Source organism: Elephas maximus, chromosome 7, assembly GCF_024166365.1.
Source record: "Elephas maximus indicus isolate mEleMax1 chromosome 7, mEleMax1 primary haplotype, whole genome shotgun sequence".
In the NCBI taxonomy this organism is placed as follows: Eukaryota; Metazoa; Chordata; class Mammalia; order Proboscidea; family Elephantidae; genus Elephas; species Elephas maximus.
This window is the reverse complement of record NC_064825.1, coordinates 7,724,416-7,751,478: the sequence shown is the minus strand read 5'-3', so window position 1 is coordinate 7,751,478 and position 27,063 is coordinate 7,724,416. Positions and strand designations below refer to the sequence as shown.

Here is a 27,063-nt window from a genome sequence, read left to right as displayed (position 1 = left end):
AGGTGGAATCTATTCCTGGTGAAGATGCTGTGAACATTGTTGAAACGACATCAAAGGATCATATTACATAATTATTACATAAACTTAGTTGATAAAACAATATCAACTAATAAAGAATATTACATAAACTTAGTTGATAAAACAGCGGTAGGGTTTGAGAGGAATTGACTCCAATTTTGGAAGGACTTCTACTGTGGGTAAAATGCTATCAAACAGCGTCGCATGCTACAGAGAAATCTTTCGTGGAAGGTAGAGTCAATTGACGGGACAAATTTCATTACTGTCTTGTTTTAAGAAATTGCCACGCCACCCCAACCTTTAGCAACCACCACCCTGATCCATCAGCAGCCATCAACATCCACCAGCAAAAAGATTACGAAGCACTGAAGGCTCAGATGATTGTTAGCTATTTTAGCAATAAAGTATTTTTTTAATTAAGATATGTACATTTTTTTAGACATAACGCCGTTGCACGCTTGACTACTGTATAGTGTAAACATAACTTTTTTATGCACTGTGAAACCAAAGACATTCGTGTGACTCACTTTGTTGCATATTCGCTTCATTGGGGTAGTCTGAACTGAACCCGCAAAGTCTCCGAGGTATGCCTGTAATATCTACTGTCTCCAGAGGCTGGTGAATGAAGACAAGGTGGACAAAACCTCAAGGAGCTCTTTCTTTGTAAGAGAAGCCTCCTATAACCCAGACTTTGCAGACACAAGCTAAATGTATTCTGTATAAATGTTTCAACTATATCTTCCTCAAGTAAAAATTTTATCAGCCTTAGAATTATGCCTGTACAATATACTATTAAATTAAGTCATTTTAGAATGTAGGTTTTTTTTTTTTTCTTTTGTAAATAGAGTAGTCAGAAAGAGGCGTGCCAGCCCCTTCTTTACACACTGTATCAGCAGGAGGGTGATAAAGAAGAAAAGGAAAAGCTTTGCTTCAGTGGAACTCCTGGGACAGGTGGCCAGCAGCCCTCAGCACCTAGGGGGCAACTATCAGCCCTCACCAGGCACCAAAATGATGCCAAATAGAGGTGGATATAAGTGTCACCAGCTGGCCTCCTGAAATCCCCCCCGCAAAGAGTATATACAGCCAGCCCCCCATCAGGGAGCCCTACCCAACTACAAGAGCAACACACCTACTTACCTTCCTTGACCCCTCATTTTCAGCACCAGATTAAGTTTCCTAGAGCGCCACTTTTATCATGTCTCAAACAGCTCAGGAAGGTCCAAAGGACCATTGCCTGCTACAGGACCAAGTCCAAATTCCCTGTATAATCTGGCCCCTGCACACCCCTCCAGCCGCTCCTCAGTCTTCTTACTTCCTGCTTGTGTTCCCATGTCTTTGACATTGCTGTGCCACACATTCCAGCCTTTGTTTTTCTCTCCGACCACAGTGCCTCTTGCCCTACCTGCCTTCTAATTTCCTTTCAGCCTGCAAAACTGACTGTTGACCTGCATTATGATATGTTTGGTCACATTCCCCCAAAACAGTAAGGCATGCCCCTTATCCCCTGTCTCTGCTACCTGCCCTAAAGAGTGGTTAGAGTAGATCTAGGCTGGCATCCAGGCTGTATCACTTAATAGCTTTGAGACTTTGGACAAATCCTTTATACTGTCCATTAGTTTCCTAATCTATAAACTAGTGATAATAGCTTATGACAATCCATCTCATTGGTTAATTGTGAGAGTTTAATAAGATAAAAGAGGGCAGTGGTGGTTCAGTGGTAGAATTCTCACCTTCCATGTGGCAGACTCAGGTTCAATTCCAGGCCAATACACCTCATGCATTGCCACCGCTCATCTGTTGGTGAAGGCTTGAGTGTTGCTGTGATGCTGAACGGGTTTCAGAACGCTTACAGTCTAAGATGGACTAGGAAGAAAGGTCTAGCAATCTACTTCCAAAAATCAGCCAATGAAAACCTTATGGATCACAGCAGTCCAATTTGCAGCCCGTCATGGGAATGGTACAGGACTAGGTTGCATTTTGTTCAATTGTGCATGGGTTGCCATAAATCAGGTTTAACTTGACAGCACCTAACAACGATGAGATAATATGTGTAAAGCATTTAGTACAGTGCAGAGTAAATAAAGCACACAAACATTAGTTGTTGTTAAAAATGATGCAACTCAGACACACACGATGGCGTTAGTAAAGTGCCTGACACAGAGTCTGACATGCAGTAGGTATTCAGGAAATGTTAGACCTCCAAGTACTTATTTTTATTATTGCAATAATTACATATATTATATATTTATGCAACTGTCTTCCCTGTGAAACTGTACACTGAAATTACCATACAGAGAAATTACCATAATCCTGGGATAAACCCACAATACATTTTTTTTTATTATTAACTTTTATTGAGCTTCAAGTGAATGTTTACAAATCAAGTCAGTCTGTCACATATAAGTTTATATACATCTTACTCCTTACTCCCACTTGCTCTCCCCCTAATGAGTCAGCCCTTCCAGTCTCTCCTTTCGTGACAATTTTGCCAGCTTCCCACTCTCTCTATCCTCCCATCCCCCCTCCAGACAGGAGATGCCAACACAGTCTCAAGTGTCCACCTGATATAATTAGCTCACTCTTCATCAGCATCTCTCTCCTACCCACTGTCCAGTCCCTTTCATGTCTGATGAGTTGTCTTCGGGAATGGTTCCTGTCCTGGGCCAACAGAAGGTCTGGAGACCATGGCCGCCGGGATTCCTCTAGTCTCAGTCAGACCATTAAGTCTGGTCTTTTTATGAGAATTTGGGGTCTGCATCCCACTGATCTCCTGCTCCCTCAGGGGTCCTCTGCTGTGCTCCCTGTCAGGGCAGTCATCAATTGTGGCCGGGCACCAACTAGTTCTCCTGGTCTCAGGGTGATGTAGGTCTCTGGTTCACGTGGCCCTCTCTGTCTCTTGGGCTCTTAGTTGTCGTGTGGCCTTGGTGTTCTTCATTTTCCTTTGCTCCAGGTGGGTTGAGACCAACTGATGCATCTTAGATGGCCGCTTGTTAGCATTTAAGACCCCAGACGCCACATTTCAAAGTGGGATGCAGAATGTTTTCATAATGGAATTATTTTGCCAATCCACGATACATTTTTATTTCATCAAATCAGCCAGACTTCTGCTCTGACAAACCACTTGCTCGTTATTACAGTACTTGAAAAAGGGCTGTGCTTTCCCACCTCTGCATTTGATTTCCAAAGCTCCTCATTCCTAGGAACCTCCTTTCTCCCCCCTGCATCCTTCATCCTTCAGCACCCAGTTCAAACCCTCCATGCACTGACCACCCTTTTCTGACTTGCAGAGTATGTAGAGCATGAGCCACTCACCTGGAAACCAGACAAGGACTGCTCTGTACCATGAGCTCCTTTTCCCAGGGTATGTCTGTATCAGCTACTTAGTGCTTTATAAGAAACATCCCCAAACCTTAGTAGACTATACCAACGATGACTTATTTCTCACAATTTTGTGTGTTGGCTGGAAGTTCCTTTGCTGGTTTTCGAACCAGGGCTTACTCATGCATTCAGCTGGAGGCTCAGTCAGCTAAGATAGAAGGTCCAAGATGGCCTCCATCACGTCTGGCAGTTGGTGGCAGCCGTGTCAGCAGGAGCACCTCAATTCTCTTCCGCATGGTCACTCATCCTCCGGGGGCTTTCTTATGAAGAGTCATAGGTTAGCTTCGGGCAGGTGAAAGTGAGAGCAGAAAATCCTCTTGAGGCTGAGATTCTGGAACTTCTGCAATATTACTTCCACTGCATTCTATTGGCCAAAGCAAATTACAAGGCCAGCCCAGATTCAGGTACAGAGAAATAGGCTCCACATCTTGATGGGAGGAGCTGCAAAGAATTTGTGGCCATATTTAATCTACCCAAAGTAGATTCTATTATAGGCCCTTTGCATCTTTTCTAGCACCTGCAGTGTCAAGCACCATGCCTTGCATACTAGAGGTGCCCAATAAATATCTGTGTTTTGATTGAGGGATTAGTGTAGAGGACTTATTATGTCATTGAAAGCGGAAGGAGCATTAACTTGGGAGTCACAGAATCTTGCGTTTAAATTCTAGTTCTGTAATTTACCAAATGAATGACCTTGGGCACGTTACTTAACTTCTCTGATGCTTCTTGTTGTTGCTATCTGCTGTTGAGTCAGCCCCCAACTCGTGGCAACCCCATGCACAACAGAACACGGATCGTTGTGATCCATAAGTCCCTGATGCTTAGTTTCCTCTTTTATAAAACTGAGATGACGATATCTACTTTATAATAAGATAACATTATATAAAACACCTGGCACATAGTAGATGCTCATAACTGTAATTGCTGTTCCTTATAGGGTATTTTTGTTATTTATGATTAAATTAAGGAGCCCTGGTAGTGCAATGGTTAAATGCTTGACTAATGGCTGAAAAGCTGGCAGTTCAAACCCATCCAGTGGCTCTGCAGGAGAAAGACCTGGCAATCTGTCCCTGTAACGATTACAGCCCAGGAAGCCCTGTGAGGCAGCTCTACACTGTCGCATGAGGTGGCTAGGATCAGAGTCGGCTTGACGGCGTACAACAGCAGCAGCATAATGAAATTTCCATGTCATTCAGATAAGTGATCCATAAACCAAAACCTATTTTAAACCTTGCAAAAATAGTTAAGATGTATTAGAACATGTTTGGCACAGTTTAATCACGGACCAAAATTTCACACCAGTCAGAATGTCCCTGGCTCTACTACACACTTGTCATGTTACTATTAAATCATTCAAGAATCTAATTAAATCATCTAATTCTCTATGCCCATTTCCTGCTGGGGAGGAAGATGTTCCAGCCTAACACGAGTGCCCATTTAAAGGCTAACTGCGTAGCATTTGGCATTAACTTTAATTCTTTTCAAAGTTAGAGAAAAAAATCATATGGGCAATTCTGAGTCTAAATTCACTTATTAAAATGTGAGGTTATAATGTTCAATATAATATCGTCATAGTTAAAATGACAACGTGAAATTAAATATATAAAGTACTATGAACTCCTTGAGAGACACCAGGTAGTCACAAGTGGCTATAATTATTATTATTTAATCATTAATATTTTTAAGTTTAAGAAGATACTTTCTAAACTGCATAATTAGAATTAAAAAAATACATTATATAGCAGTGTGGAATATCTTATGCTAATCAGAGATGTCTTCCCCAGCATATTTCAATATATTCCTTCAACTAGACTGGCACCTAAAATATTATTATAGGGTCATAAAAGTGACTATGAATGCGCTCAGAAGGGTAACTCCTAATCTTATCACTTTATTGCCTTGGTGGCCTATTAGTTCAAATTAACTCATTTTCATGGAGGGGCTTTTGGGGCAGCTGTGAGGCTGCTGTGTTAGCTACAGGAAGTTGCAGGCTGGCAAATTTCATTCAAATATAAACCTCTTAATTTGGCTACCTGGCATTGCAGGATCCTGTTGTTTGCAGTATGCAAAATAAAATTATATACCATCTTACGTGGTCAAATGTTAAGAGCTCTTCAACATTAATTTCAATATTTATTTCTGGAGGATTCGTATGGCGAGAGGCAACTGTGTGGATATAATATCTTGAGCAAGGAAGAAAGAAATGTGAGTTTTCCTAACATGTGGGAGATGACAGCTAGTGTGAATAGTGGAGGCTCACATTTCAGCCTATCTTTCTCAACCTATAAAATCTGAGAAAAGGATGGAAGAAGTAAATGTCAGCTCTGAAATCAGTCCAGTGAAATCCTTCCCAGTTCCAATGTAGACACTTTAGAATTCTTCCATGTTCCATGAGATGACTGAAGTGGCACTATCATTACTTTTCATATTTATCCATCCAAATATTTCCAGAGCCACCATAGAGGGGGCAGCACTAATTAGACGGAGTATACAGGTTGAACCATATGAAATTGCCATTTTTGTAGCCCCAAAATAAGCAAATATGGTGGAAATGTTCTACATTGTGATTGTGGTGGCAGGTACACAAGTATATGCAATTGTCAAAATTTATTAAATTATACACTTTTTTTAGTACACTTAAAATTGGTGAATTTTATCGTATGTAAATTATACACTTAAAATTGGTGGATTTTATCATATGTAAATTATACATCAATAAAACTAACAAAGAATACTTGCTGAAGAATTTAGGAAGAAAATATATATATATATACACACAGAACCAATTGCCATCAAGCACAGTCCTACTCATGGAGACCCCATGTGTCAGAGCAGAACTGTGATCCACAGGGTTTACAGTGACTGATTTTCCAGAAATGGATCACCCAGCCTTTCTTTCAAAGCTTCTCTGGGTGGACTAGAAATTCCAACCTTTTGGTTAGCAGCCGAGCATGTTAACTGTTTGCACCACCCCCAGAGATATTCTCTCTCTGTCTGTCTTCATATATAGGTATGCATATAGATACATAGATATAGACATAGACAAAGATGGGTGGATGGATGGGTGGGTGGATGGGTGGATGGATGGATGGATGGATGGATGGATGGATGGATGGATGGATGGATGGATGGATGGATGGATGGATGGATGGATGGATGGATGGATGGATGGATGGATGGATGGATGGATGGATGGATGGATGGATGGATGGATGGATGGATGGATGGATGGATGGATGGATGGATGGATGGATGGATGGATGGATGGATGGATGGGTGGGTGGGTGGGTGGGTGGGTGGGTGGGTGGGTGGATGGATGGATGGATGGATGGATGGATGGATGGATGGATGGATGGATGGATGGATGGATGGATGGATGGATAGTTGGATAAGTATCCCAGACACACCTGACCCTCTTTGTGAGAGCATAAGTAATTATACAATCTCTCTGGATGCCTGAGTCCGTTTATACTAAAAGAAAAACTGTACTGCTTTGCTACTTTTATTTTTGAGTTACTGAACTGCTCGGAAAGCAGTATGGTGTGGTGGTTAGAAATAGGCTCTGAAATCAGAAAAGTTCATGTCTGATTCCACCCACTGTCATCCCCAGCTTGCCCACCATCTGCAGCACCCCAACCAACTCCACCTTAGAGGGGAACTTGGGTTATACTCTCTGTGCTTCAGTTTCCTCATCAGTAAAATAAGAATAATATTACTTATCTTCTGGGGCTATTATGAGAATAAAAGACATAATATATATAATACATTTGACCATGTGCCTAACAGTGTGCTTATGAAAATACTACAAGAAAGTGCTTATGAAGTATTTATATGATAATTTAAATCTTCAACACTCTGGGGTGAGGGTGACATGGGCGGTTGGGGAGAAGACTGAGCTGAAACCAAGGTATTGAATGATGAGGAGGTAAGCACACTACAAAGGAAAGTTCCCCTGGAAAAAAAAAAAAAAGGGTCAAATGTGGCTTTAGTCCTTGAGTTTTTGATGAGCTTGGGTAGTTGAACTTAGGACTCCAGGATTAATCTGGTGAACCTGGGAGGGAGCAGGATCCCAAGAGATATAAACACAAATCCTCTAGAGAAAGGCAACCTCGATTTAGGACCTCATATTTTTACAGATTATGGTTAACCAGCTATGAGCTTCAATCAAAGATTACCAAATGTATAAGAAAACAAACCACCTTGGATGAGTCAGTGTAAACATTAAACTACCAGGACTTCAGATATTAGAATTATCAGATACATAACATAAAATAACTTAATGACTAATAAGTACTTAACAACAACAACAAAAAAAGGCTATCAAAAATTATCAAGCAGATTAAAAAGGATCAAATGGGATTTACACAAATTAAAAAACATAGCAATTGTTGATTTAAGAAAACACTCAATGTATGAGTTAAACAGCAAATTAACTACTGTTGAAGAAAGAACTAGTGAACTGAATGCAGATCAGAAGATGTGCCCAAAATATAGAACCAAGTCTCACAGAGATAGAAAAAATAAAAAGAGGTTAAGAGATACAGCAGATAAAAGATCTGAAATACACCTATAGGGAGTTCCAGGAGAAGACGATAGAATAGAGGTAAGACAATACTTGAAGAGATGAGAACTGACAATTTTCCAGAACTTATAAAAAAATAAGTTCATAAAGCATATCCTAAACTAATTAGGATAAATAAGAAGAAAGCTACCTCTAGATAAAATGAGATGGAACTTGAAGAACCTTAAAGAAAAAAAAGAGTATATTAACAGCAACCAGAGAGAAAATAAAAACTGCCTACAAAGAATAGCTATAAGATAAATTATAGACTTCTCAACAGCAACCAAGGAAGCCAAAAGACAATGGAATAATATCTTCAAAGTGCTGAGAGGATAATAATTATAAAGCTACAATTGTGTACTCAAAAATACCATATCTCAATTACACAATCAAAAGAAATGATATTTTCAAACAAATACTGAAACAGTTCACCACAAACACCACCTACACTAAAGAAATTTTCTAAAGGATTACTTTACCCAAAACCAAACCAAACCCACTGCCGTCGAGTCGGTTCCAACTCATAGAAGGAAAATGAATCCAGAAGGAAAAATTGAAATGGAAGAAGGAAGGGTAAGCAAAGAAAATGGTGAACATGTAAGTAAACCCAACACAAATTTACTTAATAAAATAATGATGGTGATGATGATGATGTCTAATATGTGAAGTTTTAATTAAGAGAACTGAGCTAAAATACTAGAAAAGCATATATGCACGTAAATTTGGAGAGGTGCTAAGAGTTAATGTTCTAAAATTCTTGTCTGTCCAGAGGAAGGTTTAAGATACTGTTTGTGGACTTAGTTAAACATGCATGGTAAAAATTTTATGGGTAACCACTAAAAAATGGAAACAGAGTATATAACTTCCAAAGCAACTACAGTACAGGGAAAATTTATATAGGAGAAACAAACAACAGATTTCTCTCCCTCAAATAATAAAAGCAACTAGACTTATAATTATGTAATTTCTGTGGAGTTTTGGGTATTTGAATTGGAATACAGTGCTGGCCATTCTATAGTAATAATTAAACAGGAACAGAAGAGGAAGGAGGAGTGTAGAAGATGCTAAGGGTTATTCCCTATATAGAAAATAATGTATAGCAGAGATATCAAAATGTGAAGGGGCTGAGTCAGCCACAGTGGCATAACTTGGCTTTATCCTGCCTTGGACAGAGGCAGGAGGTAGAGCTAGGGCAGTCAATGAATGGGTGGCTGAGAGTTGCTGAGGGCAGAATTGGGTGCTGATACTGATGTTCATCCAATTGGATATGTGTGCTGTCTCTCACAGAAGCTTTGGCCAAAGGAGTTTAAGGGGAGCAAGGAGGGAAAGAAGCTGGGGGAAGAGCAATGGGACATCTCCTTAGGCAGTACCCAGGACAGCTACCACCTTGCCACACCGTACTTACACAGAGAAAGAGGCTGAAGCAGAAGCCAGAGGGTATAGGTGTTGGCACAGGCCTTTAAGGAAAGACTCAGCCAAGCCAGAGAATAACACTTGGTGACGTGGCCCTGACAACACCAGATAATATTCCCAAGCAGCCATGCTTTTGTGGTTTAATCATTGCCTCCTTTTCTTTCCATACAAGATGTTAGGAGACGCTGATCTGCACCCACCTCTGACCTCTTCATCCCCAAGAGTTACCTTCTGCCACTTAAAAGTGTTGACTTGTTAAGCAGAAAACACAAATCAGAGCATGTTCAGAGGAATTTATCACAGATTTGGAGAGACATGAAAATACATCTTAATAATAGTTAACACTTAAATACTCTACTTCTTGCAGGAAATATTCTAAGTACTCGATACATATGATCTCATTTTGTCTTCACATGCTCAAGATAACACAGCTAATAGAGGCAGAGCTGGGATTCAAAGACAAGCATTATGGACCCAGAGTCTTCGTTTTAAACAATGTGCTACTTCTCAGTGGTTGGAGGGCATTTTACCTGGAGAAGATAGGATTCAAGGTTGGGAAATGATGGGTTGTCTTTTAAATATTTGAAAGGCTGTATGTGGAAGAAGGATTAAATTTATCCTGTATGGACCAGTGAGATTATAATTACGAAAGTGACTTTTTTCAGCTGAAGGTAGAAAGAATTTTATAAGAGTCAAAGTTCCCAAAGAAGAAATGGGTTTTCTCAGAGGGTGCCTAGTTCTCCACTACTGGTTAGAGAGAGAATTTAAACATTGAATGTGTAGTTGAATGAGATGCATGTAAAATCTTATCCAATTCCAAGATTCTATAGGACTGTGAGAGTCAGAGCAAAGAACTCAGATTCAAAGAACTGGATATTTACGGCAATTAACTTTAATAATGGCTACAGTTCCCATTTACTTTGCTCCTGGGCACCTTGGAGCCAGAATTTGCATTTGTGTACTTTTACTCTTCCCTATTCCTCTTCATCTGGATACTCCCTACCTACCCTTCCTTCAAAGGCCAGCTTAAACATCACCTCCTCCAAGGATTCCCAACCCCATCCCCACCTACCACCAGCCTAGGTGCCCCACATCACCCCATCCTTCCTGACCATGCCACTTCTCGCACCATAGTGAATTGTCTGTGTCCTTCTCACTCACCTCCCAACCCCCGTGCTCACTAGACTGTAGGGTCTTTGAGGACTGTACCTTTATTCTGCATATTTTTATTGTGTCTCTTATGAGCCACACACTTTTCTGGGAACTGAAATCCATCCACAGTCAACATTGCTACCCTTACGGAACTGCAATTCTACATGAAGACGGACAATACAAAAGCAGCTGTTCTTTGTTGAAGTCAAATGTCAAGCATGATGAGATTACATCTTTATTATACAGATACATACATATCATATTATTGTATCCCCCACATCTCTGTCAGTTTGTCGTACTGTGGGGGCTTGTGTGTTGCTGTGATGCTGGAAGCTATGCCACCAGTATTCAGATACCAGCAGGGTCACCCATGGAGGACAGGCTTCAGCTGAGCTTCCAGACTAAGACAGACCAGGAAAAAGGACCCGGCAGTTTACTTCTGAAAAGCATTAGCCAGTGAAAACCTTACGAATAGCAGCAGAACATTGTCTGATGTAGTGCTGGAAGATGAGCCCCCCAGGTTGGAAGGCACTCAAAAGATGACTGGGGAAAAGCTGCCTCCTTACAGTAGAGTCGACCTTAAGGATGTGGATGGAGTAAAGCTTTTGGGACCTTCATTTGCTGATGTGGCGCAACTCAAAATGAGAAGAAACAGAAGCAAACATTCATTAATAATCAGAACCTGGAATGTACGAAGTTTGAATCTAAGAAAATTGGAAATCATCAAAAACTAAATGGAACGCATAAACATTGATATCCCAGGAGTTAGTGAGCTGAAATGGACTGGTATTGCCATTTTGGATTGGACAATCATATAGTCTACTATCCTGGGAATGACAGCTTGAAGAGGAATGGTGCTGCATTCATCGTCAAAAAGAACGTTTCAAGATCTATCCTGAAGTACAACTCTGTCAGTGATAGGATAATATCCATATGCCTACAAGGAAGAAGAGTTAATACCACTATTATTCGAATTTACGCACCAACCACTAGGGCCAAAGATGAAGAAATAGAAGATTTTTATCAACTGCTGAAGTCTGCAATTGATCGAACATACGATCAAGATGTGTTGATAATTACTGGCGATTGGAATGCAAAAGTTGGAAACAAAGAAGAAGGATCAGTAGTTGGAAAATATAGTCTTGGTGATAGAAACAATGCCAGAGATCAAATGACAGAATTTTGCAAGACCAAAGACTTCTTCATTGGAAATACCTTCTTTCACCAACATAAACGGTGACCATACACATGGACCTAGCCAGATGGAACACACAGAAATCAAATTGACTACATCTGTGGAAAGAGACGGTGGAAAAGCTCAATACCATCAGTCAGAACAAGGCCAGGGGCCGACTGTGGAACAGACCATCAATTGCTTATATGCAAGTTCAAGCTGAAACTGAACAAAATCAGAGCAAGTCCATGAGAGCCAAAATACTGCCTTGAATATATCCCACCTGAATTTAGAGACCATCTGAAGAATAGATTTGACACACTGAACACTAGTGACCAAAGACCAGACGAGTTGTGGAATGACATCAAGGATATCATACATGAAGAAAGCAAGAGGTCACTGAAAAGACAGGAAAGAAAGAAAAGACCAAGATGGATGTAAGAGGAGACTCTGAAACTTGCTTTCAAACGTCGAGAAGCTAAAGCAAAAGGAAGAATTGATGAAGTAAAAGAACTGAACAGAAGATTTCAAAGGGCGTCTCGAGAAGACAAAGTAAAGTATTATAATGACATGTGCAAAGAGATGGAGATGGAAAACCAAAAGGGAAGAACATGTTTGGCATTTCTCAAGCTGAAAGAACTGAAGAAAAAATTCAAGCCTCAAGTTGCAATAGTGAAGGATTCCATGGGGAAAATATTAAACGATGCAGGAAGCATCAAAAGAAGATGGAAGGAAGACACAGAGTCATTATACCAAAAAGAATTAGTCAATGTTCAACCATTTCAAGAGGTGGCATACGATCAGGAACAGATGGTACTGAAGGAAGAAGTCCAAGCTGCTCTGAAGGCATTGGTGAAAAACAAGGCTCCAGGAATTGATGGAATATCAATTGAGATGTTTCAACAAACAGATGCAGCATTGGAGGTGCTCACTCATCTATGCCAAGAAACATGGAAGACAGCTTCCTGGCCAACTGACTGGAAGAGATCCATATTTATGCCTATTCCCGAGAAAGGTGATGCAACCGAATGTGGAAATTATAGAACAATATCATTAATATCACACGCAAGCAAAATTTTGCTGAAGATCATTCAAAAATGGTTGCAGCAGTATATCAACAGGGAACTGCCAGAAATTCAGGCCGGTTTCAGAAGAGGACACAGAACCAGGGATATCATTGCTGATGTCAGATGGATCCTGGCTGAAAGCAGAGAATACCAGAAGGATGTTTACCTGTGTTTTATTGACTATGCAAAGGCATTCGACTGTGTGGATCATAACAAACTACGGATAACATTGTGAAGAATGGGAATTCCAGAACACTTACTTGTGCTCATGAGGAACCTTTACATAGATCAAGAGGCGGTTGTTCGGACACAACAAGGGGATACTGATTGGTTTAAAGTCAGGAAAGGTGTGCATCAGGGTTGTATTCTTTCACCATACCTATCTAATCTGTACGCTGAGCAAATAATATGAGAAGCTGGCCTATATGAAGAAGAATGGGGCATCAGGATTGGAGGAAGACTCATTAACAACCTGTGTTATGCAGATGACGCAACCTTGCTTGCTGAAAGTAAAGAGGGCTTGAAGCACTTACTAATGAAGATCAAAGACCACAGCCTTCAGTAGGGATTACACCTCAACATAAAGAAAACAAAAATCCTCACAACTGGACCAATGAGCAATGGTAAATGGCGAAAAGATCGAAGTTGTCAAGGATTTCATTTTACTTGGATCCACAATCAACAGCCATGGAAGCAGCAGTCAAGAAATCAAAAGACACATTGCATTGGGTAAATCTGCTGCAAAGGACCTCTTCAAAGTGTTGAACAGCAAAGATGTCACCTTGAAGACCAAGGTGCGCCTGGCCCAAGCCATGGTATTTTCAATCGCATCATATGTATGTGAAAACTGGACAATGAATAAGGAAGACCGAAGAAGAATTGATGCCTTTGAATTGTGGTGTTGGCAAAGAATATTGAATATACCATGGGCTGCCAAAAGAACGAACAAACCTGTCTTGGAAGAAGTGCAGCCAGAATGGTCCTTAGAGGCAAGGATGGCGAGACTGCGTCTCACATACTTGGGACGTGTTGTCAGGAGGGATCAGTCCCTGGAGAAGGACATCATGCTTGGCAGAGTACAGGGCCAGCCGAAAAGAGGAAGACCCTCAATGAGGTGGATTGACACAGTGGCTGCAACAATGAGCTCAAGCATAACAACGATTGTGAGGATGGCTCAGGACCGGGCAGTGTTTCGTTCTGTTGTGCATAGGGTCACTACGAGTCGGAATTGACTCAACAGCACCTGACAACAACAACAACGATAATATATATAATATGCCCACTGCCACCCGCTGCCGTCGAATTGATTCTGACTCATAGCGACCCTATAGGACAGAGTAGAACTGCCCCACATCGTTTCCAAGGAGTGCCTGGTGGATGTGAACTGCTGCCTTTGGTTAGCAGCCATAGCTCTTAACCACTATGCCACCAATGTTTTCATATATAATAATATATATAAAAAAAAACTTATATTATTATATAATGTATATATATAGTATTATATACCAAAAAAAAAGTTGTCATAGGTAGAACTACCTCATAGGGTTTCCAAGGAGCACCTGGTAGACTCAAACTGCCGACCTCTTGGTCAAATTGCCAACCTATGTATAATAATATATATATATAATAAAACTCGAAGCAAACCCATTGCTATCTAGTCTCTTTCAACTCATATGTATTTGCATAATGTTTATATAGTTAAATGTATGCTGTTGTTGTTAGGTGCCGTTGAGCAGGTTCTGACTCATAGCAGCCCTATGTACAATAGAATGAAACACTGCCTGGTCCCGTGCCATCCGCACAATCCTTACTATGCTTGAGCCCACTGTTGCAGCCACTGCATCAGTCTATCTCATTGAGCGTCTTCCTCTGTTATGCTGACCCTTTACTTTACCAAGCATGGTGTGCTTCTCCAGGGACTGGTCCCTCCTGATAACATGTCCAAAGTATTTGAGACGGAGTCTCACCATCCTTGCTTCTAAGGAACATCCTGGCTATACTTTTTCCATGACAGATTTGTTCGTTCTTTTGGCAGTCCATGGTATAGTCAATATTCTTCATCAATGCCATAATTCAAAGTCCTCAATTCTTCAGTCTTCCTTTTTCATTGTCCTAATGTATTTTTTTAATGTATTTATAAAGTGTATATTTATATATAAATATTATTCATGTATATAAATATATACAGGCATACTCATTTTATTGCACTTCACTTTATTTCACTTCACAGATACTGTTGTTTTTTACAAATTGAAGGTTTGTGGCAACCCTGAGTCGAGCAAGTCTACCGGTGCCATTTTTTCAACAGCACGTGCTCACTTCATGTCTTTGTGCCACATTTTGATAATTCTCACAATATTTCAAACTTTGTCATTATTATTATATCTGTTATGGTGATATGTGATCAGTGATCTTCGATGTTACTCTTGTAATTTGCTTTGAGATGCCATGAACCCTGCCTATATAAGACAGTGATTTTAATAAATGTTTTGTGTGTTCCGACAGTTCCACTGACCGGCCATTTCCCCATCTCTGTCCCTTGCCTCCACCCTCCCTATTCCCTGAGACACAACAGTATTGAAATTAGGCCAGTTGATAACCCTACAATGGCCTTTAAGTGTTCAAGTGGTCAGAAGAGTGGCACGTTTCTCACTTTAAAACAAAAGCTAGAAATGGTTAAGCTTAGTGAAGAATGCACGTCGAAAGCCGAGAAAGGCCAAAAGCTAGGCCTCTTTCGCCAGTTAGCCAAGTTGTGAATGCAAAGGAAAAATTCTTGAAGGAAATTAAAAATGTTACTCCAGTGAACACGTGAACGACAAAGAAAGCGAAACAGCCTTATTGCTAATGCAAAGTATTGGTGGTCTGGATAGAAGATCAAACCAGCCACAACATTCCTTTAAGCCAAATCCTAATCCAGAGCAAGACCCTAAATCTCAATTCTGTGAAGGCCGAGAAAGGTGAAGAAACTGCAGAAGAAAAGTTTGAAGCTAGCAGAGGTCGGTTCATGAAGTCTGAGGAAAGGAGCCATCTCCATAACATAAAAGTGCGAGGTGGAGCAGCAGGGGCTGCCGTAGACGCTGCAGCAAGTCACCCAGACGGTCTGGCTGAGATCACTGATGGAGGCGGCCACACTAAACAACGGATTTTCCGTGTAGACAAAACAGCCTTATATTGGAAGAAGATTCCATCTGGGACTTTCATAGCTAGACAGAAGTCAATGCCTGGCTTCAAAGCTTCAAAAGACAAGCTGACTCTCTTGTTAGGGGCTAACGCAGCTGGTGACTTTAGGTTGAAGCCAATGCTCATTTACCATTGTGAAAATCCTAGGTCCCTTAAGAATTATGCTAAATCTGCTTTGCCTGTGCTCTGTAACTGGAACAACAAAGCCTGATGAGAGCACATCCATTTACAACATGATTTACTGAATATTTTAAGCCCACTGTTGAGACCTACTGCTCAGAAAAAAAGATTCCTTTCAAAATATTCCTGCTCATTGACAGTGCACCTGGTCACCCAAGAACTCTAAGGAGATGTGCAAGGAGATGAATGTCATGTTCATGCCTGCTGACACAACGTCCATTCTGCAGCCCATGGATCAAGGGGTAATTTTGACTTTCAAGTCTTGTTATTTAAGAAATATGTTCTGTAAGGCTATAGCTGCCACAGACAGGGATTCCTCTGACAGACCTTCACAAAGTAAACTGAAAACTTTCTGGAGGGGATTCATCATTCTCGATGCCATAAAGAACATTCACGATTCGTGGGAGGAGGTCAAAATATCGACATTAACAGAAGTCTGGAAGAAGTTGATTCCAACCCTTGTGGATGACTTTGAGGGGTTCGATACTTCAGCAGAGGGAGTAACTGCAGATGTGGTGGAAACAGCAAGAGAGCTAGAACTAGAAGTGGAGCCTGAAGATGTGACTGCATTGTTGCAATCTCATGATAGAACTTTAACAGATGAGGAGTTGCTTCTCACGGATGAGCAAACAAAGTGGTTTGTTGAGATAGAATCTCCTCCTAGTGAAGATGCTGTAAACACTATTGAAATAACCACGAAGGATTGAGAACCTTCCATAAGCTTAGCTGGTAAAGCGGCAGCAGGGTCGCGAGGATTGTCTCCAGTTTTGAAAGGACTTCTACTGTGGGTAAAATGCTGTCAAACAGCGTCGCAAGCTGCAGGGAAATCCTCTGTGAAAGGAAGAGTCAACTGATGCAGCAGACTTCAGTGCTGTCTTCCTTTAAGAAGTTGCCAAGCCAGCCCAGCCTTCAGCAGCCTGACCCATCAGCAACCATCAACATCAAGGCAAGAACCTCCATCAGCAAAAAGATCAGGACTTGCTGAAGGCTCAGATGGTGGTTAGCGTATTTTAGCAATAAAGTATTTTTTAATTAATGTATGTACATTTTTTAAAGATATAATGATGTTGCACACTTAACAGACTACAGTATTGTGTAAACATAACTTTCGTGTGCACTGGAAAACCAAAAATCTCATGTGACTTGCTTTTTTGCGATATTTGCTTTATCGCAGTGGTCTGGAACCAAACCCGCAATATCTCATAGGTATGCCTGATGATTAAACCAAACAATACAGAACAATGAATAAATTCTTCAATTTCATGTAGCCAGTACTTTTTGGCATATTTTACAATTATCTATTAGGTTGGTGTGTTCTGCCACTTTTAAAACTTTCTTCCCTGGTATTTGAATTTCCACTCTCAGTTGACCTCCCCCACCCCCACCCAAGCAAACCACCAAATAATATTTCTGAGTACCAGAAAACGAGGGTTGTAAAATGTATTCCTGACTTTTTTTTTTTTTTTAATTCAAACTTGCAACTAAAGAAGAAAACATTTCCCTCTCTTTGCCTTCCAGGGCAGTGCCAGTTCTTCTCAGTCTCCATTTGTCCAGATGCCAGGTGAGTACTTTCATCCAATGAGCAATTCATTAAATCCCTTTTGAATTTAAATTGGGCATTTGGGCTTCTATTCTTATATAACAGCCTTCTGGCACTAAAATAAATTTGCTCAGTTGGCTGTCAAAAATATGGAAAGGACAAATGCCAAGTTGTCTATATTTTTACAATTTAAAAAATATATATGTCAAATAATAATAATAATTTTTAAAACACAAAATCAGTGAAGACAAACCTTATTCAATCATTCCAGAATTTAGAATTCAGTCTGTCTTGAATGCAGCCTTTTTAATTCCTTGCCTAGCGGATGCTTATTAGGCAAAGACAATAGCAATCATTTAAAAAAAAAAAAGTTTAAAGTTGTGACTCCATGATCCAATAGATAGGTTATACTCCTGCCTTAAAGCAGAAAGGAAAAGAGAACTGAGCACAGAGGGGGGCTACCATTTCTTGGATGCTCACCCTGTGTCAGGTACTTAGTATTCAATTCAATGTATGTGACTCATTAAATACTCCTGTGGAAATGGAAAAATGGCCTTTTTAATAATAGTGTTGAGTGCTCTTGTTTACACACACACACACACACACACACACACACACGGGATAGCTCCCAGATCTCAAACTCAGAAGTGGCACAGGCCATCTCTACAGTTTTATTACTGTCTTCTCTAGTCATCAAGTGCTGCTCTAAGAGAAACACCATAAATGGATGGCTTTAACAAACAGAACTGTATTTTCTCACAAGGTGTCAGTTCCAGAGGAAGGCTTTCTTTTTCAGCTCTGGAGGAAGGTTCTTGTCATCAATCTTTCTCTGGGCTAGGAGCTTCTCCACCCAGGACCCCCAGGCCCAAATGACACGCTCTGCTCCCGGGGCTGCTTTCTTGGTGGTCTGAGGTCCCCCCTCTTGGCTGGCTTCCCTTGCCTTTTATCTCTTGTAAGATAAAAGGTGGTACAGGCCACACTTCAGGGTAACTACCCTTACATTGGATCAGGGAGGGTCACATGCTTTAGTAATCCTGTTAAAATCCAACCCTAATCCTCTTTAACATAGAATTACAATCACAAAATGAAAGACAACCACACAGTACTGGGAATCATGGCCTAACCAAGTTGACACATATTTTGGGGGGACACAATTCAATCCATAACAATTACCTTCAGGAGGAGACAAGCAAAGGAATAAAACCTATACAAGCCATGTGTCTCAATATCTCTATTTTGTATTTTCTGGTTGCTTCTGCTCCGTACTATAGAGGAAAATTTCTGCAACTTCCCTTTCTCCCTTCTCTTCTTTTTCTCCTCTTTTTAAGGAGAAAAATACGTGCGTAAGAGAGTAGAGGTCTTTTGTTCATAGTTGTTTTTATTTGGAAACTTCTGTTCTCAGTGTAGACCTGAATACATCACATGAAACAGAACCTTATTCATTGATTTTCGTTCCCACTTGCACAGACTTTCTTTTCCTGGGAAGTGTGCTCATGATGAAAACTCCAACTGCAGCCTCCAAATGCATGAGAGGTTAGAGTCCAGGGCTGTGGGATTTCAGATGAGTGTGGAAGGAGCAGAATCGTTGGACAGGTTTCTACAGGGAAGCTCGATTTCGTCTTCTAATGGTATATTTACATGTAGTTATCGAACACAATAGTCTTCTACTGGGTTTGCGGAAAACGTATGACAAAAGCTCTGCCTCCATGGAGTTTGCAGGTGGATTGGAAAGATGGTTGTGTAACTCAGGTGAAAGCGTAGTGGGCTGCATGTGAATTTTTGCTTCGTGTGGTGAGGACCAAAGTCCTGAATGTTTAGAGTTATCTCTGAGTCATGATGACAAGGGAAAGGTGTCTTGACGAGTCTCCCTTCTCTCCCTGTGTAAGAGTGGGCAGGTGCAAAAGGGCCAAGCTCAGAGTGGTCCTCTGTGGTTGGAGGGAACGTCAGGAAGACAAGCACTTTCAGCTTCTTCCCACTCAGCCCTTCTGTAGCCTCAGGGTGTTTTTCTCAGCTAATTAGAGTCTATGCCTCTAAGGACATTATAAATGATAATGTGTTTCCTGCTATAACAAAATTACCGGGTCAGAAAGTGTTTAGCAAACACATATCTTCTCTTTTGGAACCATGCACTGGCCCTGGCTGGAGTAATACTCTTCTCAGTTTCAGCTTCTTTCCCTGTTTTCCACCAAGGGAAGCTTTCTGTACCAGGCACACTCTTCCTAAGCTTTCAGGGCCCTGATGAGTTGAGTGTGGGATTCAGTATGGCCACAAGAGGGCAGCAAATAACACAAGACTCTTCAAAGCCAGACAACACATTTTCCGTGGTTCTCTAACTTGACTGCACAGAAGCCACACCGTCTCAAAGCAAGCCATTTGTCCAATTGTGCTAGGTGCAAGATTGTGTTAAAGGTCAGTATACAAAGTATAAGATAGTACAGCCTGCCTCTGATTTGAGACGGGGTTATAGGTATCACCTTACCTAGGGATACTGTATCTCAGACAACAACAACAACAAAGCCTTCTGGAATGTTCCATGGCCCAGAAGAAGCCAGTTCTTAACAATCTTGTGTATACGGAGGCATAACTCAGATGCTGTAAAAAAGATGCTTCATTAGATAAAATGTAAATACCAAAGGTTTTCTTTACTTCTCTCTTAAATCCAGCCTCTCACTAGCACAGTGCCTGACACAAAGCAATTCACAATTAATGTATGCCAAGTGAGTGAATGATTGAACAGTTATTGTGCCATCTAAAATGAATTCTTCCCCAAAGGCAGAGTGAACTTTAAACATATTAACTACTTGGACTGGAACAGTTGAAAGACGTAATGCAATTGGAGACACCTTTCTACTTAAGTTTTAGCCCTGGTATCAGGCATCCATAATCCTACTTCTCACAGGGAGAAACTCGGCGGCAACAGCAATGCCTTCACCTCACTGTGAGAGATTTTTTGCTCATTTGTTTTTCATTTGGCAACAGGTTCTCCAGTGATGTCAGGTTACTATGGTGTCAGAAGATCTTTCTTATCTGACTCAGATTTCCACAACACTAAACAGTTTTCAAATGACGTCTACACCTCAAGTGTGGCTAAACCCTTTTCCTGCGAGTCCTCCACAGGGCAGAGCTATCCCGGCCTGCTGGAATCCTACTTCCCGGAGCCCTACGGAGACTACCGCCCCCCAGCCCTGACTCCCAATACCGGCTCCATGTTCAGCGCCTCACCCCTGCCTCCGCTCCTGCCGCCACCCTTCCCCGGTGACCCCACACACTTTGTATTTGTGAGTATGTGGAAATTCCATTTTAAGGAGAAACGTAAGGTCGGGGCTCACCGGGATCTGGCTGGGGCCCACGCACTCGGCAACCAGATTGAAGCCGATTTGGCTCCCTCTGGAGCCCCCTGAAGCCCCCTGGAGCTGCTCTGCAGCTGCCCCTGCAGATGCTACCCCCGCCAATCCTCCAGGATACAGGCAGAAGGGAGTTTTCCTCAAAGATCCATCAGTCACAACAGCAAGAGGGTTTACCCAGTGGTTTGGACTGGGAGGACCCACCAGAACAGGTAGCAAATGAAACTATTAAGCCAGAATTTGTAGCCATTTTGTTAATACTCTACTTATTTTGCCAGGTGTTTCACCGCCCTGTTAGGTCAAGGTCCTCATCATTTCCCCAGTGCATAAGCAAAGAGTCGGAATCAACTAGAGGGCACTGGGTTTGGTTTTTGTTGTTGTTGTTGTTAGAAGCAAAGAGCATTGAAGTTACATTTTAGACATACCTAGGTGGTAATCTCCCAGGACAGGCACATCTGCCCCCCTCCCCCGCAAATCAGGCTTTTCTTGCCCTCCCCAACCCCTGCCTACCTCTTCCTCACAATATTTCTACCCTAGGGAGCTCCAAAGAGGTCCCTTCATAAAACTGCCCCATAAGGTTTCCAAGGAGTGGCTGGTGGATTCGTACTGCTGACTTTTGGTTAGCAGCTGAGCTCTTAACTACTGAGCCACCAGGGCTCCACCCTTCTTACAGAGAAGTGTAGTCTTCACCCCAAAGGAATGGATCTCTAAATATAAAATTTAAGACACAGAGTGAGGATTAACATTATCAAGTACCTACTCTGCACCAGGAGCTTTTATGCACCTTCAGTCACTTAACCCTAACAACTCAGGTTATAGCAATTAAAGCTCCGTTTTACAGATGTACAAAGTGAGGTGCCCAGATATCAAGAAGATAGTAAGTGGTATGGCCGTAAATTGAGCCCAGATCTTTCCAGCTCCAGAAGCCTCTTTTTGCTCACTATGGGCAGGTTAGTTTTTCTGACCTACTTAGATGCTCACCGGTCAGTTGGAAACCTACCTCTTCCATGAGTGGGCCAGGAGCTGGCCTTCCCCACCATGGGAATGGCATTACAGGGCCTGGAGTACTGTGAGGTTCAAAGAAGAATGCAAGACATATTGCACTATAAACAGTAAAATGCTGCATAAATGTTCATTGTATTGTGGTCATATCAGCATTTCATTTATTTAATGTTGTTTTCAGGGAAAAGGGATCATAATATGTATAATACCAAAAAACTAGTCACCACTGAGTCAGTTCCAACTTATGGCAACTCCATGTGTGTCAGAGGAGAACTGTGCTCCATAGGGTTTTCAATGGCTGAATTGTCAAAAGTAGATTGCCAGGCCTTTCCTTGGGGGCACCTCTGAAAGGACTCAAACCTCCAACCTTTTGGTTAGCAGCTGAGCACATCAACAGTTTGCACCACCCAGGGACTCTCTTGATGACTACTGTTGTTGTTGTCAGGTGCTGTCAAGTCAGTTCCAACTCATGGCAACCCCACGTGTGTCAGGGTAGAACGCTCCATAGGTTTTTTCAGTGACTGATTTTTTGGAAGTAGATCCTCAGGCCTTTCTTCCCAGGAGCCTCTGGGTGGATTCCAGCTGCCAACCTTTCAGTTCACCATTTGTACCACCCAGGGACTTCCTTAATATATTTATTTAAAAAACAAAAAACCATGGGGTCGAGTGGATTCCAACTCGTAGCGACCCTCTAGGATAGAGTAGAACTGCCCCATAAGTTTTCCCAGGAGCAGCTGATGGATTCAAACTCTCCATCTTTTGGTTAGTAGCCAAGCTCTTAACCACTGTACCACCATAATTCTAGAGTAGGAAGAGAACTAAAGCTTTCGCTGCTGGTGTCAAAATCCAGAAAGAAAGGCTGCCTGGTAACTAGGCTTTGTGAGAGCACACAAAGCCTACTTTGAAAGCCATGGTCCCATAGCAGCCTATATTGGGGTAGGAATCTCTCCCAACCAGAGTATCGCCTGTGAATAACCCCAGTGACCTTTCCATTCTCCCCAGAGGGACTCGTGGGAGCAGACGGTGACTGACAGTCTCAGCCAGCCAGACCCCATGCCTGCAGACGTCCCGCAGACCTTGCCGTCCAGCACCAGTTGCCTGCCGCAGCTGGAGCCAGGGAGCACTGTCCAGCACAGGAGCTCAAACTGGGGGGCTGCCCTGGCTGGGGCTCAGCCTTACTCGCTTCATGGGCTGGAAGAGCTGCACCACACACCAGGGTACCCCACCCCACCCCCCTACCCTTTCACCCCTTTCGTGACTGTTGCAAATGACCTAACCCCAAAGGCCGTGCCACTCTCCACGGATGAGGTGGCAGAAGCCCCTTCTCTTCACGACCCTTCTCCATGGATGAAAGAAGATGGAGGCCTGGTGTGGGGGCTGTATGAATGCCATCGAGCCTACTGAGGGGCTGGACAAAAGGACTTCTACTGTGCTTTCCTTTAGGTTGGGTTCTGTATTCCACAGATTGTTTGAGGTGTGTCGGTGTGTTGAGAACTGGATTTTCAGGATAAGCTATAATGCCACCCTTTGTTAGTGGACAATGGCATTTATTTGTAATCCTCCCCACCACCACCTACCTGAAATATAACACAATGTTAATTAAATATCACGGACCAAATTCTAGAAACCACCTTACCATGAGGTCTCTTTGGAACGTTAGTAACCCATTACTTTCTGAATCTTCTGTTAGCCTCAAAGTGTCAGTTTTTTGTTGTTGTTGTTGTTATTTGTTTTGGCACTGATATTTTTCATGAAATTACATTAAAAAGTTATGCAGATCATAATATATACTGATGTTCCTGTTTGATTTTTCTAAGTTATGAAATATGTTATTCTTGAGTAAGATAAAATGCTAGCTGGGGAACATAAAGCAAAGCTCATTTTACACTATGTGGCTTTAAACAGTGAAGTGTTCTATACATTTCCCTCCTGTGACAGCCAAGTAACAAACATGGTGCCATATAGAAATGCTTTGTTGTTATTAGAATAGAACTAAGTCAGGAGACCGTGGCTTCATAAATACGTAGTTTTGACTCTGCCCTAAAGCCCAGGGTGCCCCCAAATTAATCCAATCCCAAAACGGTAGAGGCCAAATTTTTCTTTGATCAGTGGTAGCCTTAATTAAACTAGACGTTGTCTCTCTGATGACATAAACATACAGTGATCAGAGTAGAAGAATAAAATGGGCATTTTGCGACCAAATAGGAGTGCAAGTATTCTAAAGAAAATCTAAAACACAGGACTAGGCTGTTGGCAAGAAACAACGCAGAACAGAGCAGCAAAGGGGTGTGGGAAGCCATATCCTCAGGTGTGGGAAGCCATATCCTCAGGGCATGGGAAGCCATATCCTCAGGGCGTGGGAGGACATATCCTCAGGGCGTGGGAAGCCATATCCTCAGGGCGTGGCAAGCCATATCCTCAGGGCGTGGGAAGACATATCCTCAGGGCGTGGGAAGACATATCCTCAGGGCGTGGGAAGACATATCCTCAGGGCGTGGGAAGACATATCCTCAGGTGTGGGAAGACATATCCTCAGGGCGTGGGAAGCCATAGCCTCAGGTGTGGCAAGACATATCCTCAGGGCGTGGGAAGCCATATCCTCAGGTGTGGCAAGCCATATCCTCAGGTTTGGCAAGCCATATCCTCAGGGCGTGGGAAGCCAAATCCTCAGGGCGTGGGAAGCCATATCCTCAGGTGTGGCAAGCCATATCCTCAGGGCGTGGGAAGACATATCCTCAGGGGGTGGGAAGACATATCCTCAGGGCGTGGGAAGACATGTCCTCAGGTGTGGCAAGCCATATCCTCAGGGCGTGGGAAGACATATCCTCAGGGCGTGGGAAGACATATCCTCAGGGCGTGGGAAGATATATCCTCAGGGCGTGGGAAGACATATCCTCAGGTGTGGCAAGACATATCCTCAGGGCGTGGGAAGCCATATCCTCAGGGCGTGGGAAGACATATCCTCAGGGCGTGGGAAGACATATCCTCAGGGCGTGGGAAGACATATCCTCAGGTGTGGCAAGCCATATCCTCAGGGCATGGGAAGACATATCCTCAGGGCGTGGGAAGACATATCCTCAGGGCGTGGGAAGACATATCCTCAGGGCGTGGGAAGACATATCCTCAGGTGTGGGAAGACATATCCTCAGGGCGTGGGAAGCCATAGCCTCAGGTGTGGCAAGACATATCCTCAGGGCGTGGGAAGCCATATCCTCAGGTGTGGCAAGCCATATCCTCAGGGCGTGGGAAGCCATATCCTCAGGTGTGGGAAGACATATCCTCAGGGTGTGGGAAGGCATATCCTCAGGTGTGGCAAGACATATCCTCAGGGCGTGGGAAGACATATCCTCAGGTGTGGCAAGACATATCCTCAGGGCGTGGGAAGCCATATCCTCAGGGCGTGGGAAGACATATCCTCAGGTGTGGGAAGACATATCCTCAGGGCGTGGGAAGCCATAGCCTCAGGTGTGGCAAGCCATATCCTCAGGTTTGGCAAGCCATATCCTCAGGGCGTGGGAAGCCAAATCCTCAGGGCGTGGGAAGCCATATCCTCAGGTGTGGCAAGCCATATCCTCAGGGCGTGGGAAGACATATCTTCAGGGGGTGGGAAGACATATCCTCAGGGCGTGGGAAGACATATCCTCAGGTGTGGCAAGCCATATCCTCAGGGCATGGGAAGACATATCCTCAGGGCGTGGGAAGACATATCCTCAGGGCGTGGGAAGACATATCCTCAGGGCGTGGGAAGACATATCCTCAGGTGTGGGAAGACATATCCTCAGGGCGTGGGAAGCCATAGCCTCAGGTGTGGCAAGACATATCCTCAGGGCGTGGGAAGCCATATCCTCAGGTGTGGCAAGCCATATCCTCAGGGCGTGGGAAGCCATATCCTCAGGTGTGGGAAGACATATCCTCAGGGTGTGGGAAGGCATATCCTCAGGGCGTGGGAAGACATATCCTCAGGGCGTGGGAAGCCATATCCTCAGGTGTGGGCCGGTAGCATGACGTGAAACATCCCTGACTGTTAGAAAGAGGACCTTGCTGGTAGCTCGCTGGTCAGGAGTGTACAGATTTTGTTGTTGTTGTTAGTTGCCATCGAGCCGATTCCGACTCAGATGACCCCATGTGTGGAGAGTAGAATGGTTCCATAGGGTTTTCAAAATTGTGACCTTTCAGAAGCAGATTGCAAGTCCTGTCTTCCAAGGTACCTCCTAGTGGGTTTGAACCACCAACCTTTCAGCTAGTAGGTGAGGGCTTAACTGTTTGCCCCACCCAGGGACTCCTGTACAACTCTTACTATGTATAAATCAAGAAACTGACATCGGAAGCATTAATTTATCTTGTGTAAGTTTTATTGGTATGGGTTCCTTTGCCAGTTTAAGTTCCTGGAGTAAGTCCCACCAAAGACTGTCCAGGCCCAGAGGTTACACCTGCATCCTTCCTCCTATCTTCCTACCACCTTCCTTTATTTGCTTTACGTCTGCCTGAGCCCCTCTGCTATCTCCCAACTCGGTTCTTTCCCTCCATCTCCTGGGAGCCCAATGATCTTCTTCTCTGGGTTACCAAGCTCCCTCACAACACTCTCCTTCACATCCTAGCCTCTGTTACCGTGTCTCATACTCTACCTAACATACTCTAGATAAAAAAAAAAAAGTAAGGGGATTCATTCACACTTAGAAGTGAATAATCGATATTACTCTTCTCCAGAATTGCCAGGGTATTTTCTGATGAAGCAAACTTCACATTTATGGAATGCCGGCAGGAATACTTGCCCCGTGAGCCTTGCTTTACCTCGTACCTCTCAGCTCCCTCCTGGGAGAGCACTCATACGGGAGCAGGTGAAGAATGAGTTTGTGGCCCTCAGCTGCTGGACGCCACTCTCCCAAGTCTCCTGTGTCCTAAGTCTCCCCTCCCACCAGCTTCTTTTTAGCAGTCTAACTGGAAACCCTAGTGGCGTAGTGGTTAAATGCTACAGCTGCTAAGCAAAAAGGTCAGCACTTTGGAAATCCTATGGGGCAATTCTACTCGGTCCTATAGGGTCGCTATAGTCGGAA

General features: G+C 42.9%; 1 protein-coding gene across 1 annotated transcript in view; it reads left to right on the top strand.

The window, feature by feature from the left end:
* Positions 1-23,413, top strand: part of POU2AF2 (POU class 2 homeobox associating factor 2) — a gene marked incomplete at its 5' end in the record, with an annotated part of 41,737 nt that extends 18,324 nt beyond the window's left edge. The window contains 3 exon segments of the mRNA XM_049890922.1: positions 17,642-17,684; positions 20,643-20,941; positions 23,012-23,413. Of these exon segments, the coding sequence (XP_049746879.1) occupies positions 17,642-17,684; positions 20,643-20,941; positions 23,012-23,413 (744 nt within the window).
* Between the last annotated feature and the right edge of the window lie 3,650 nt (positions 23,414-27,063).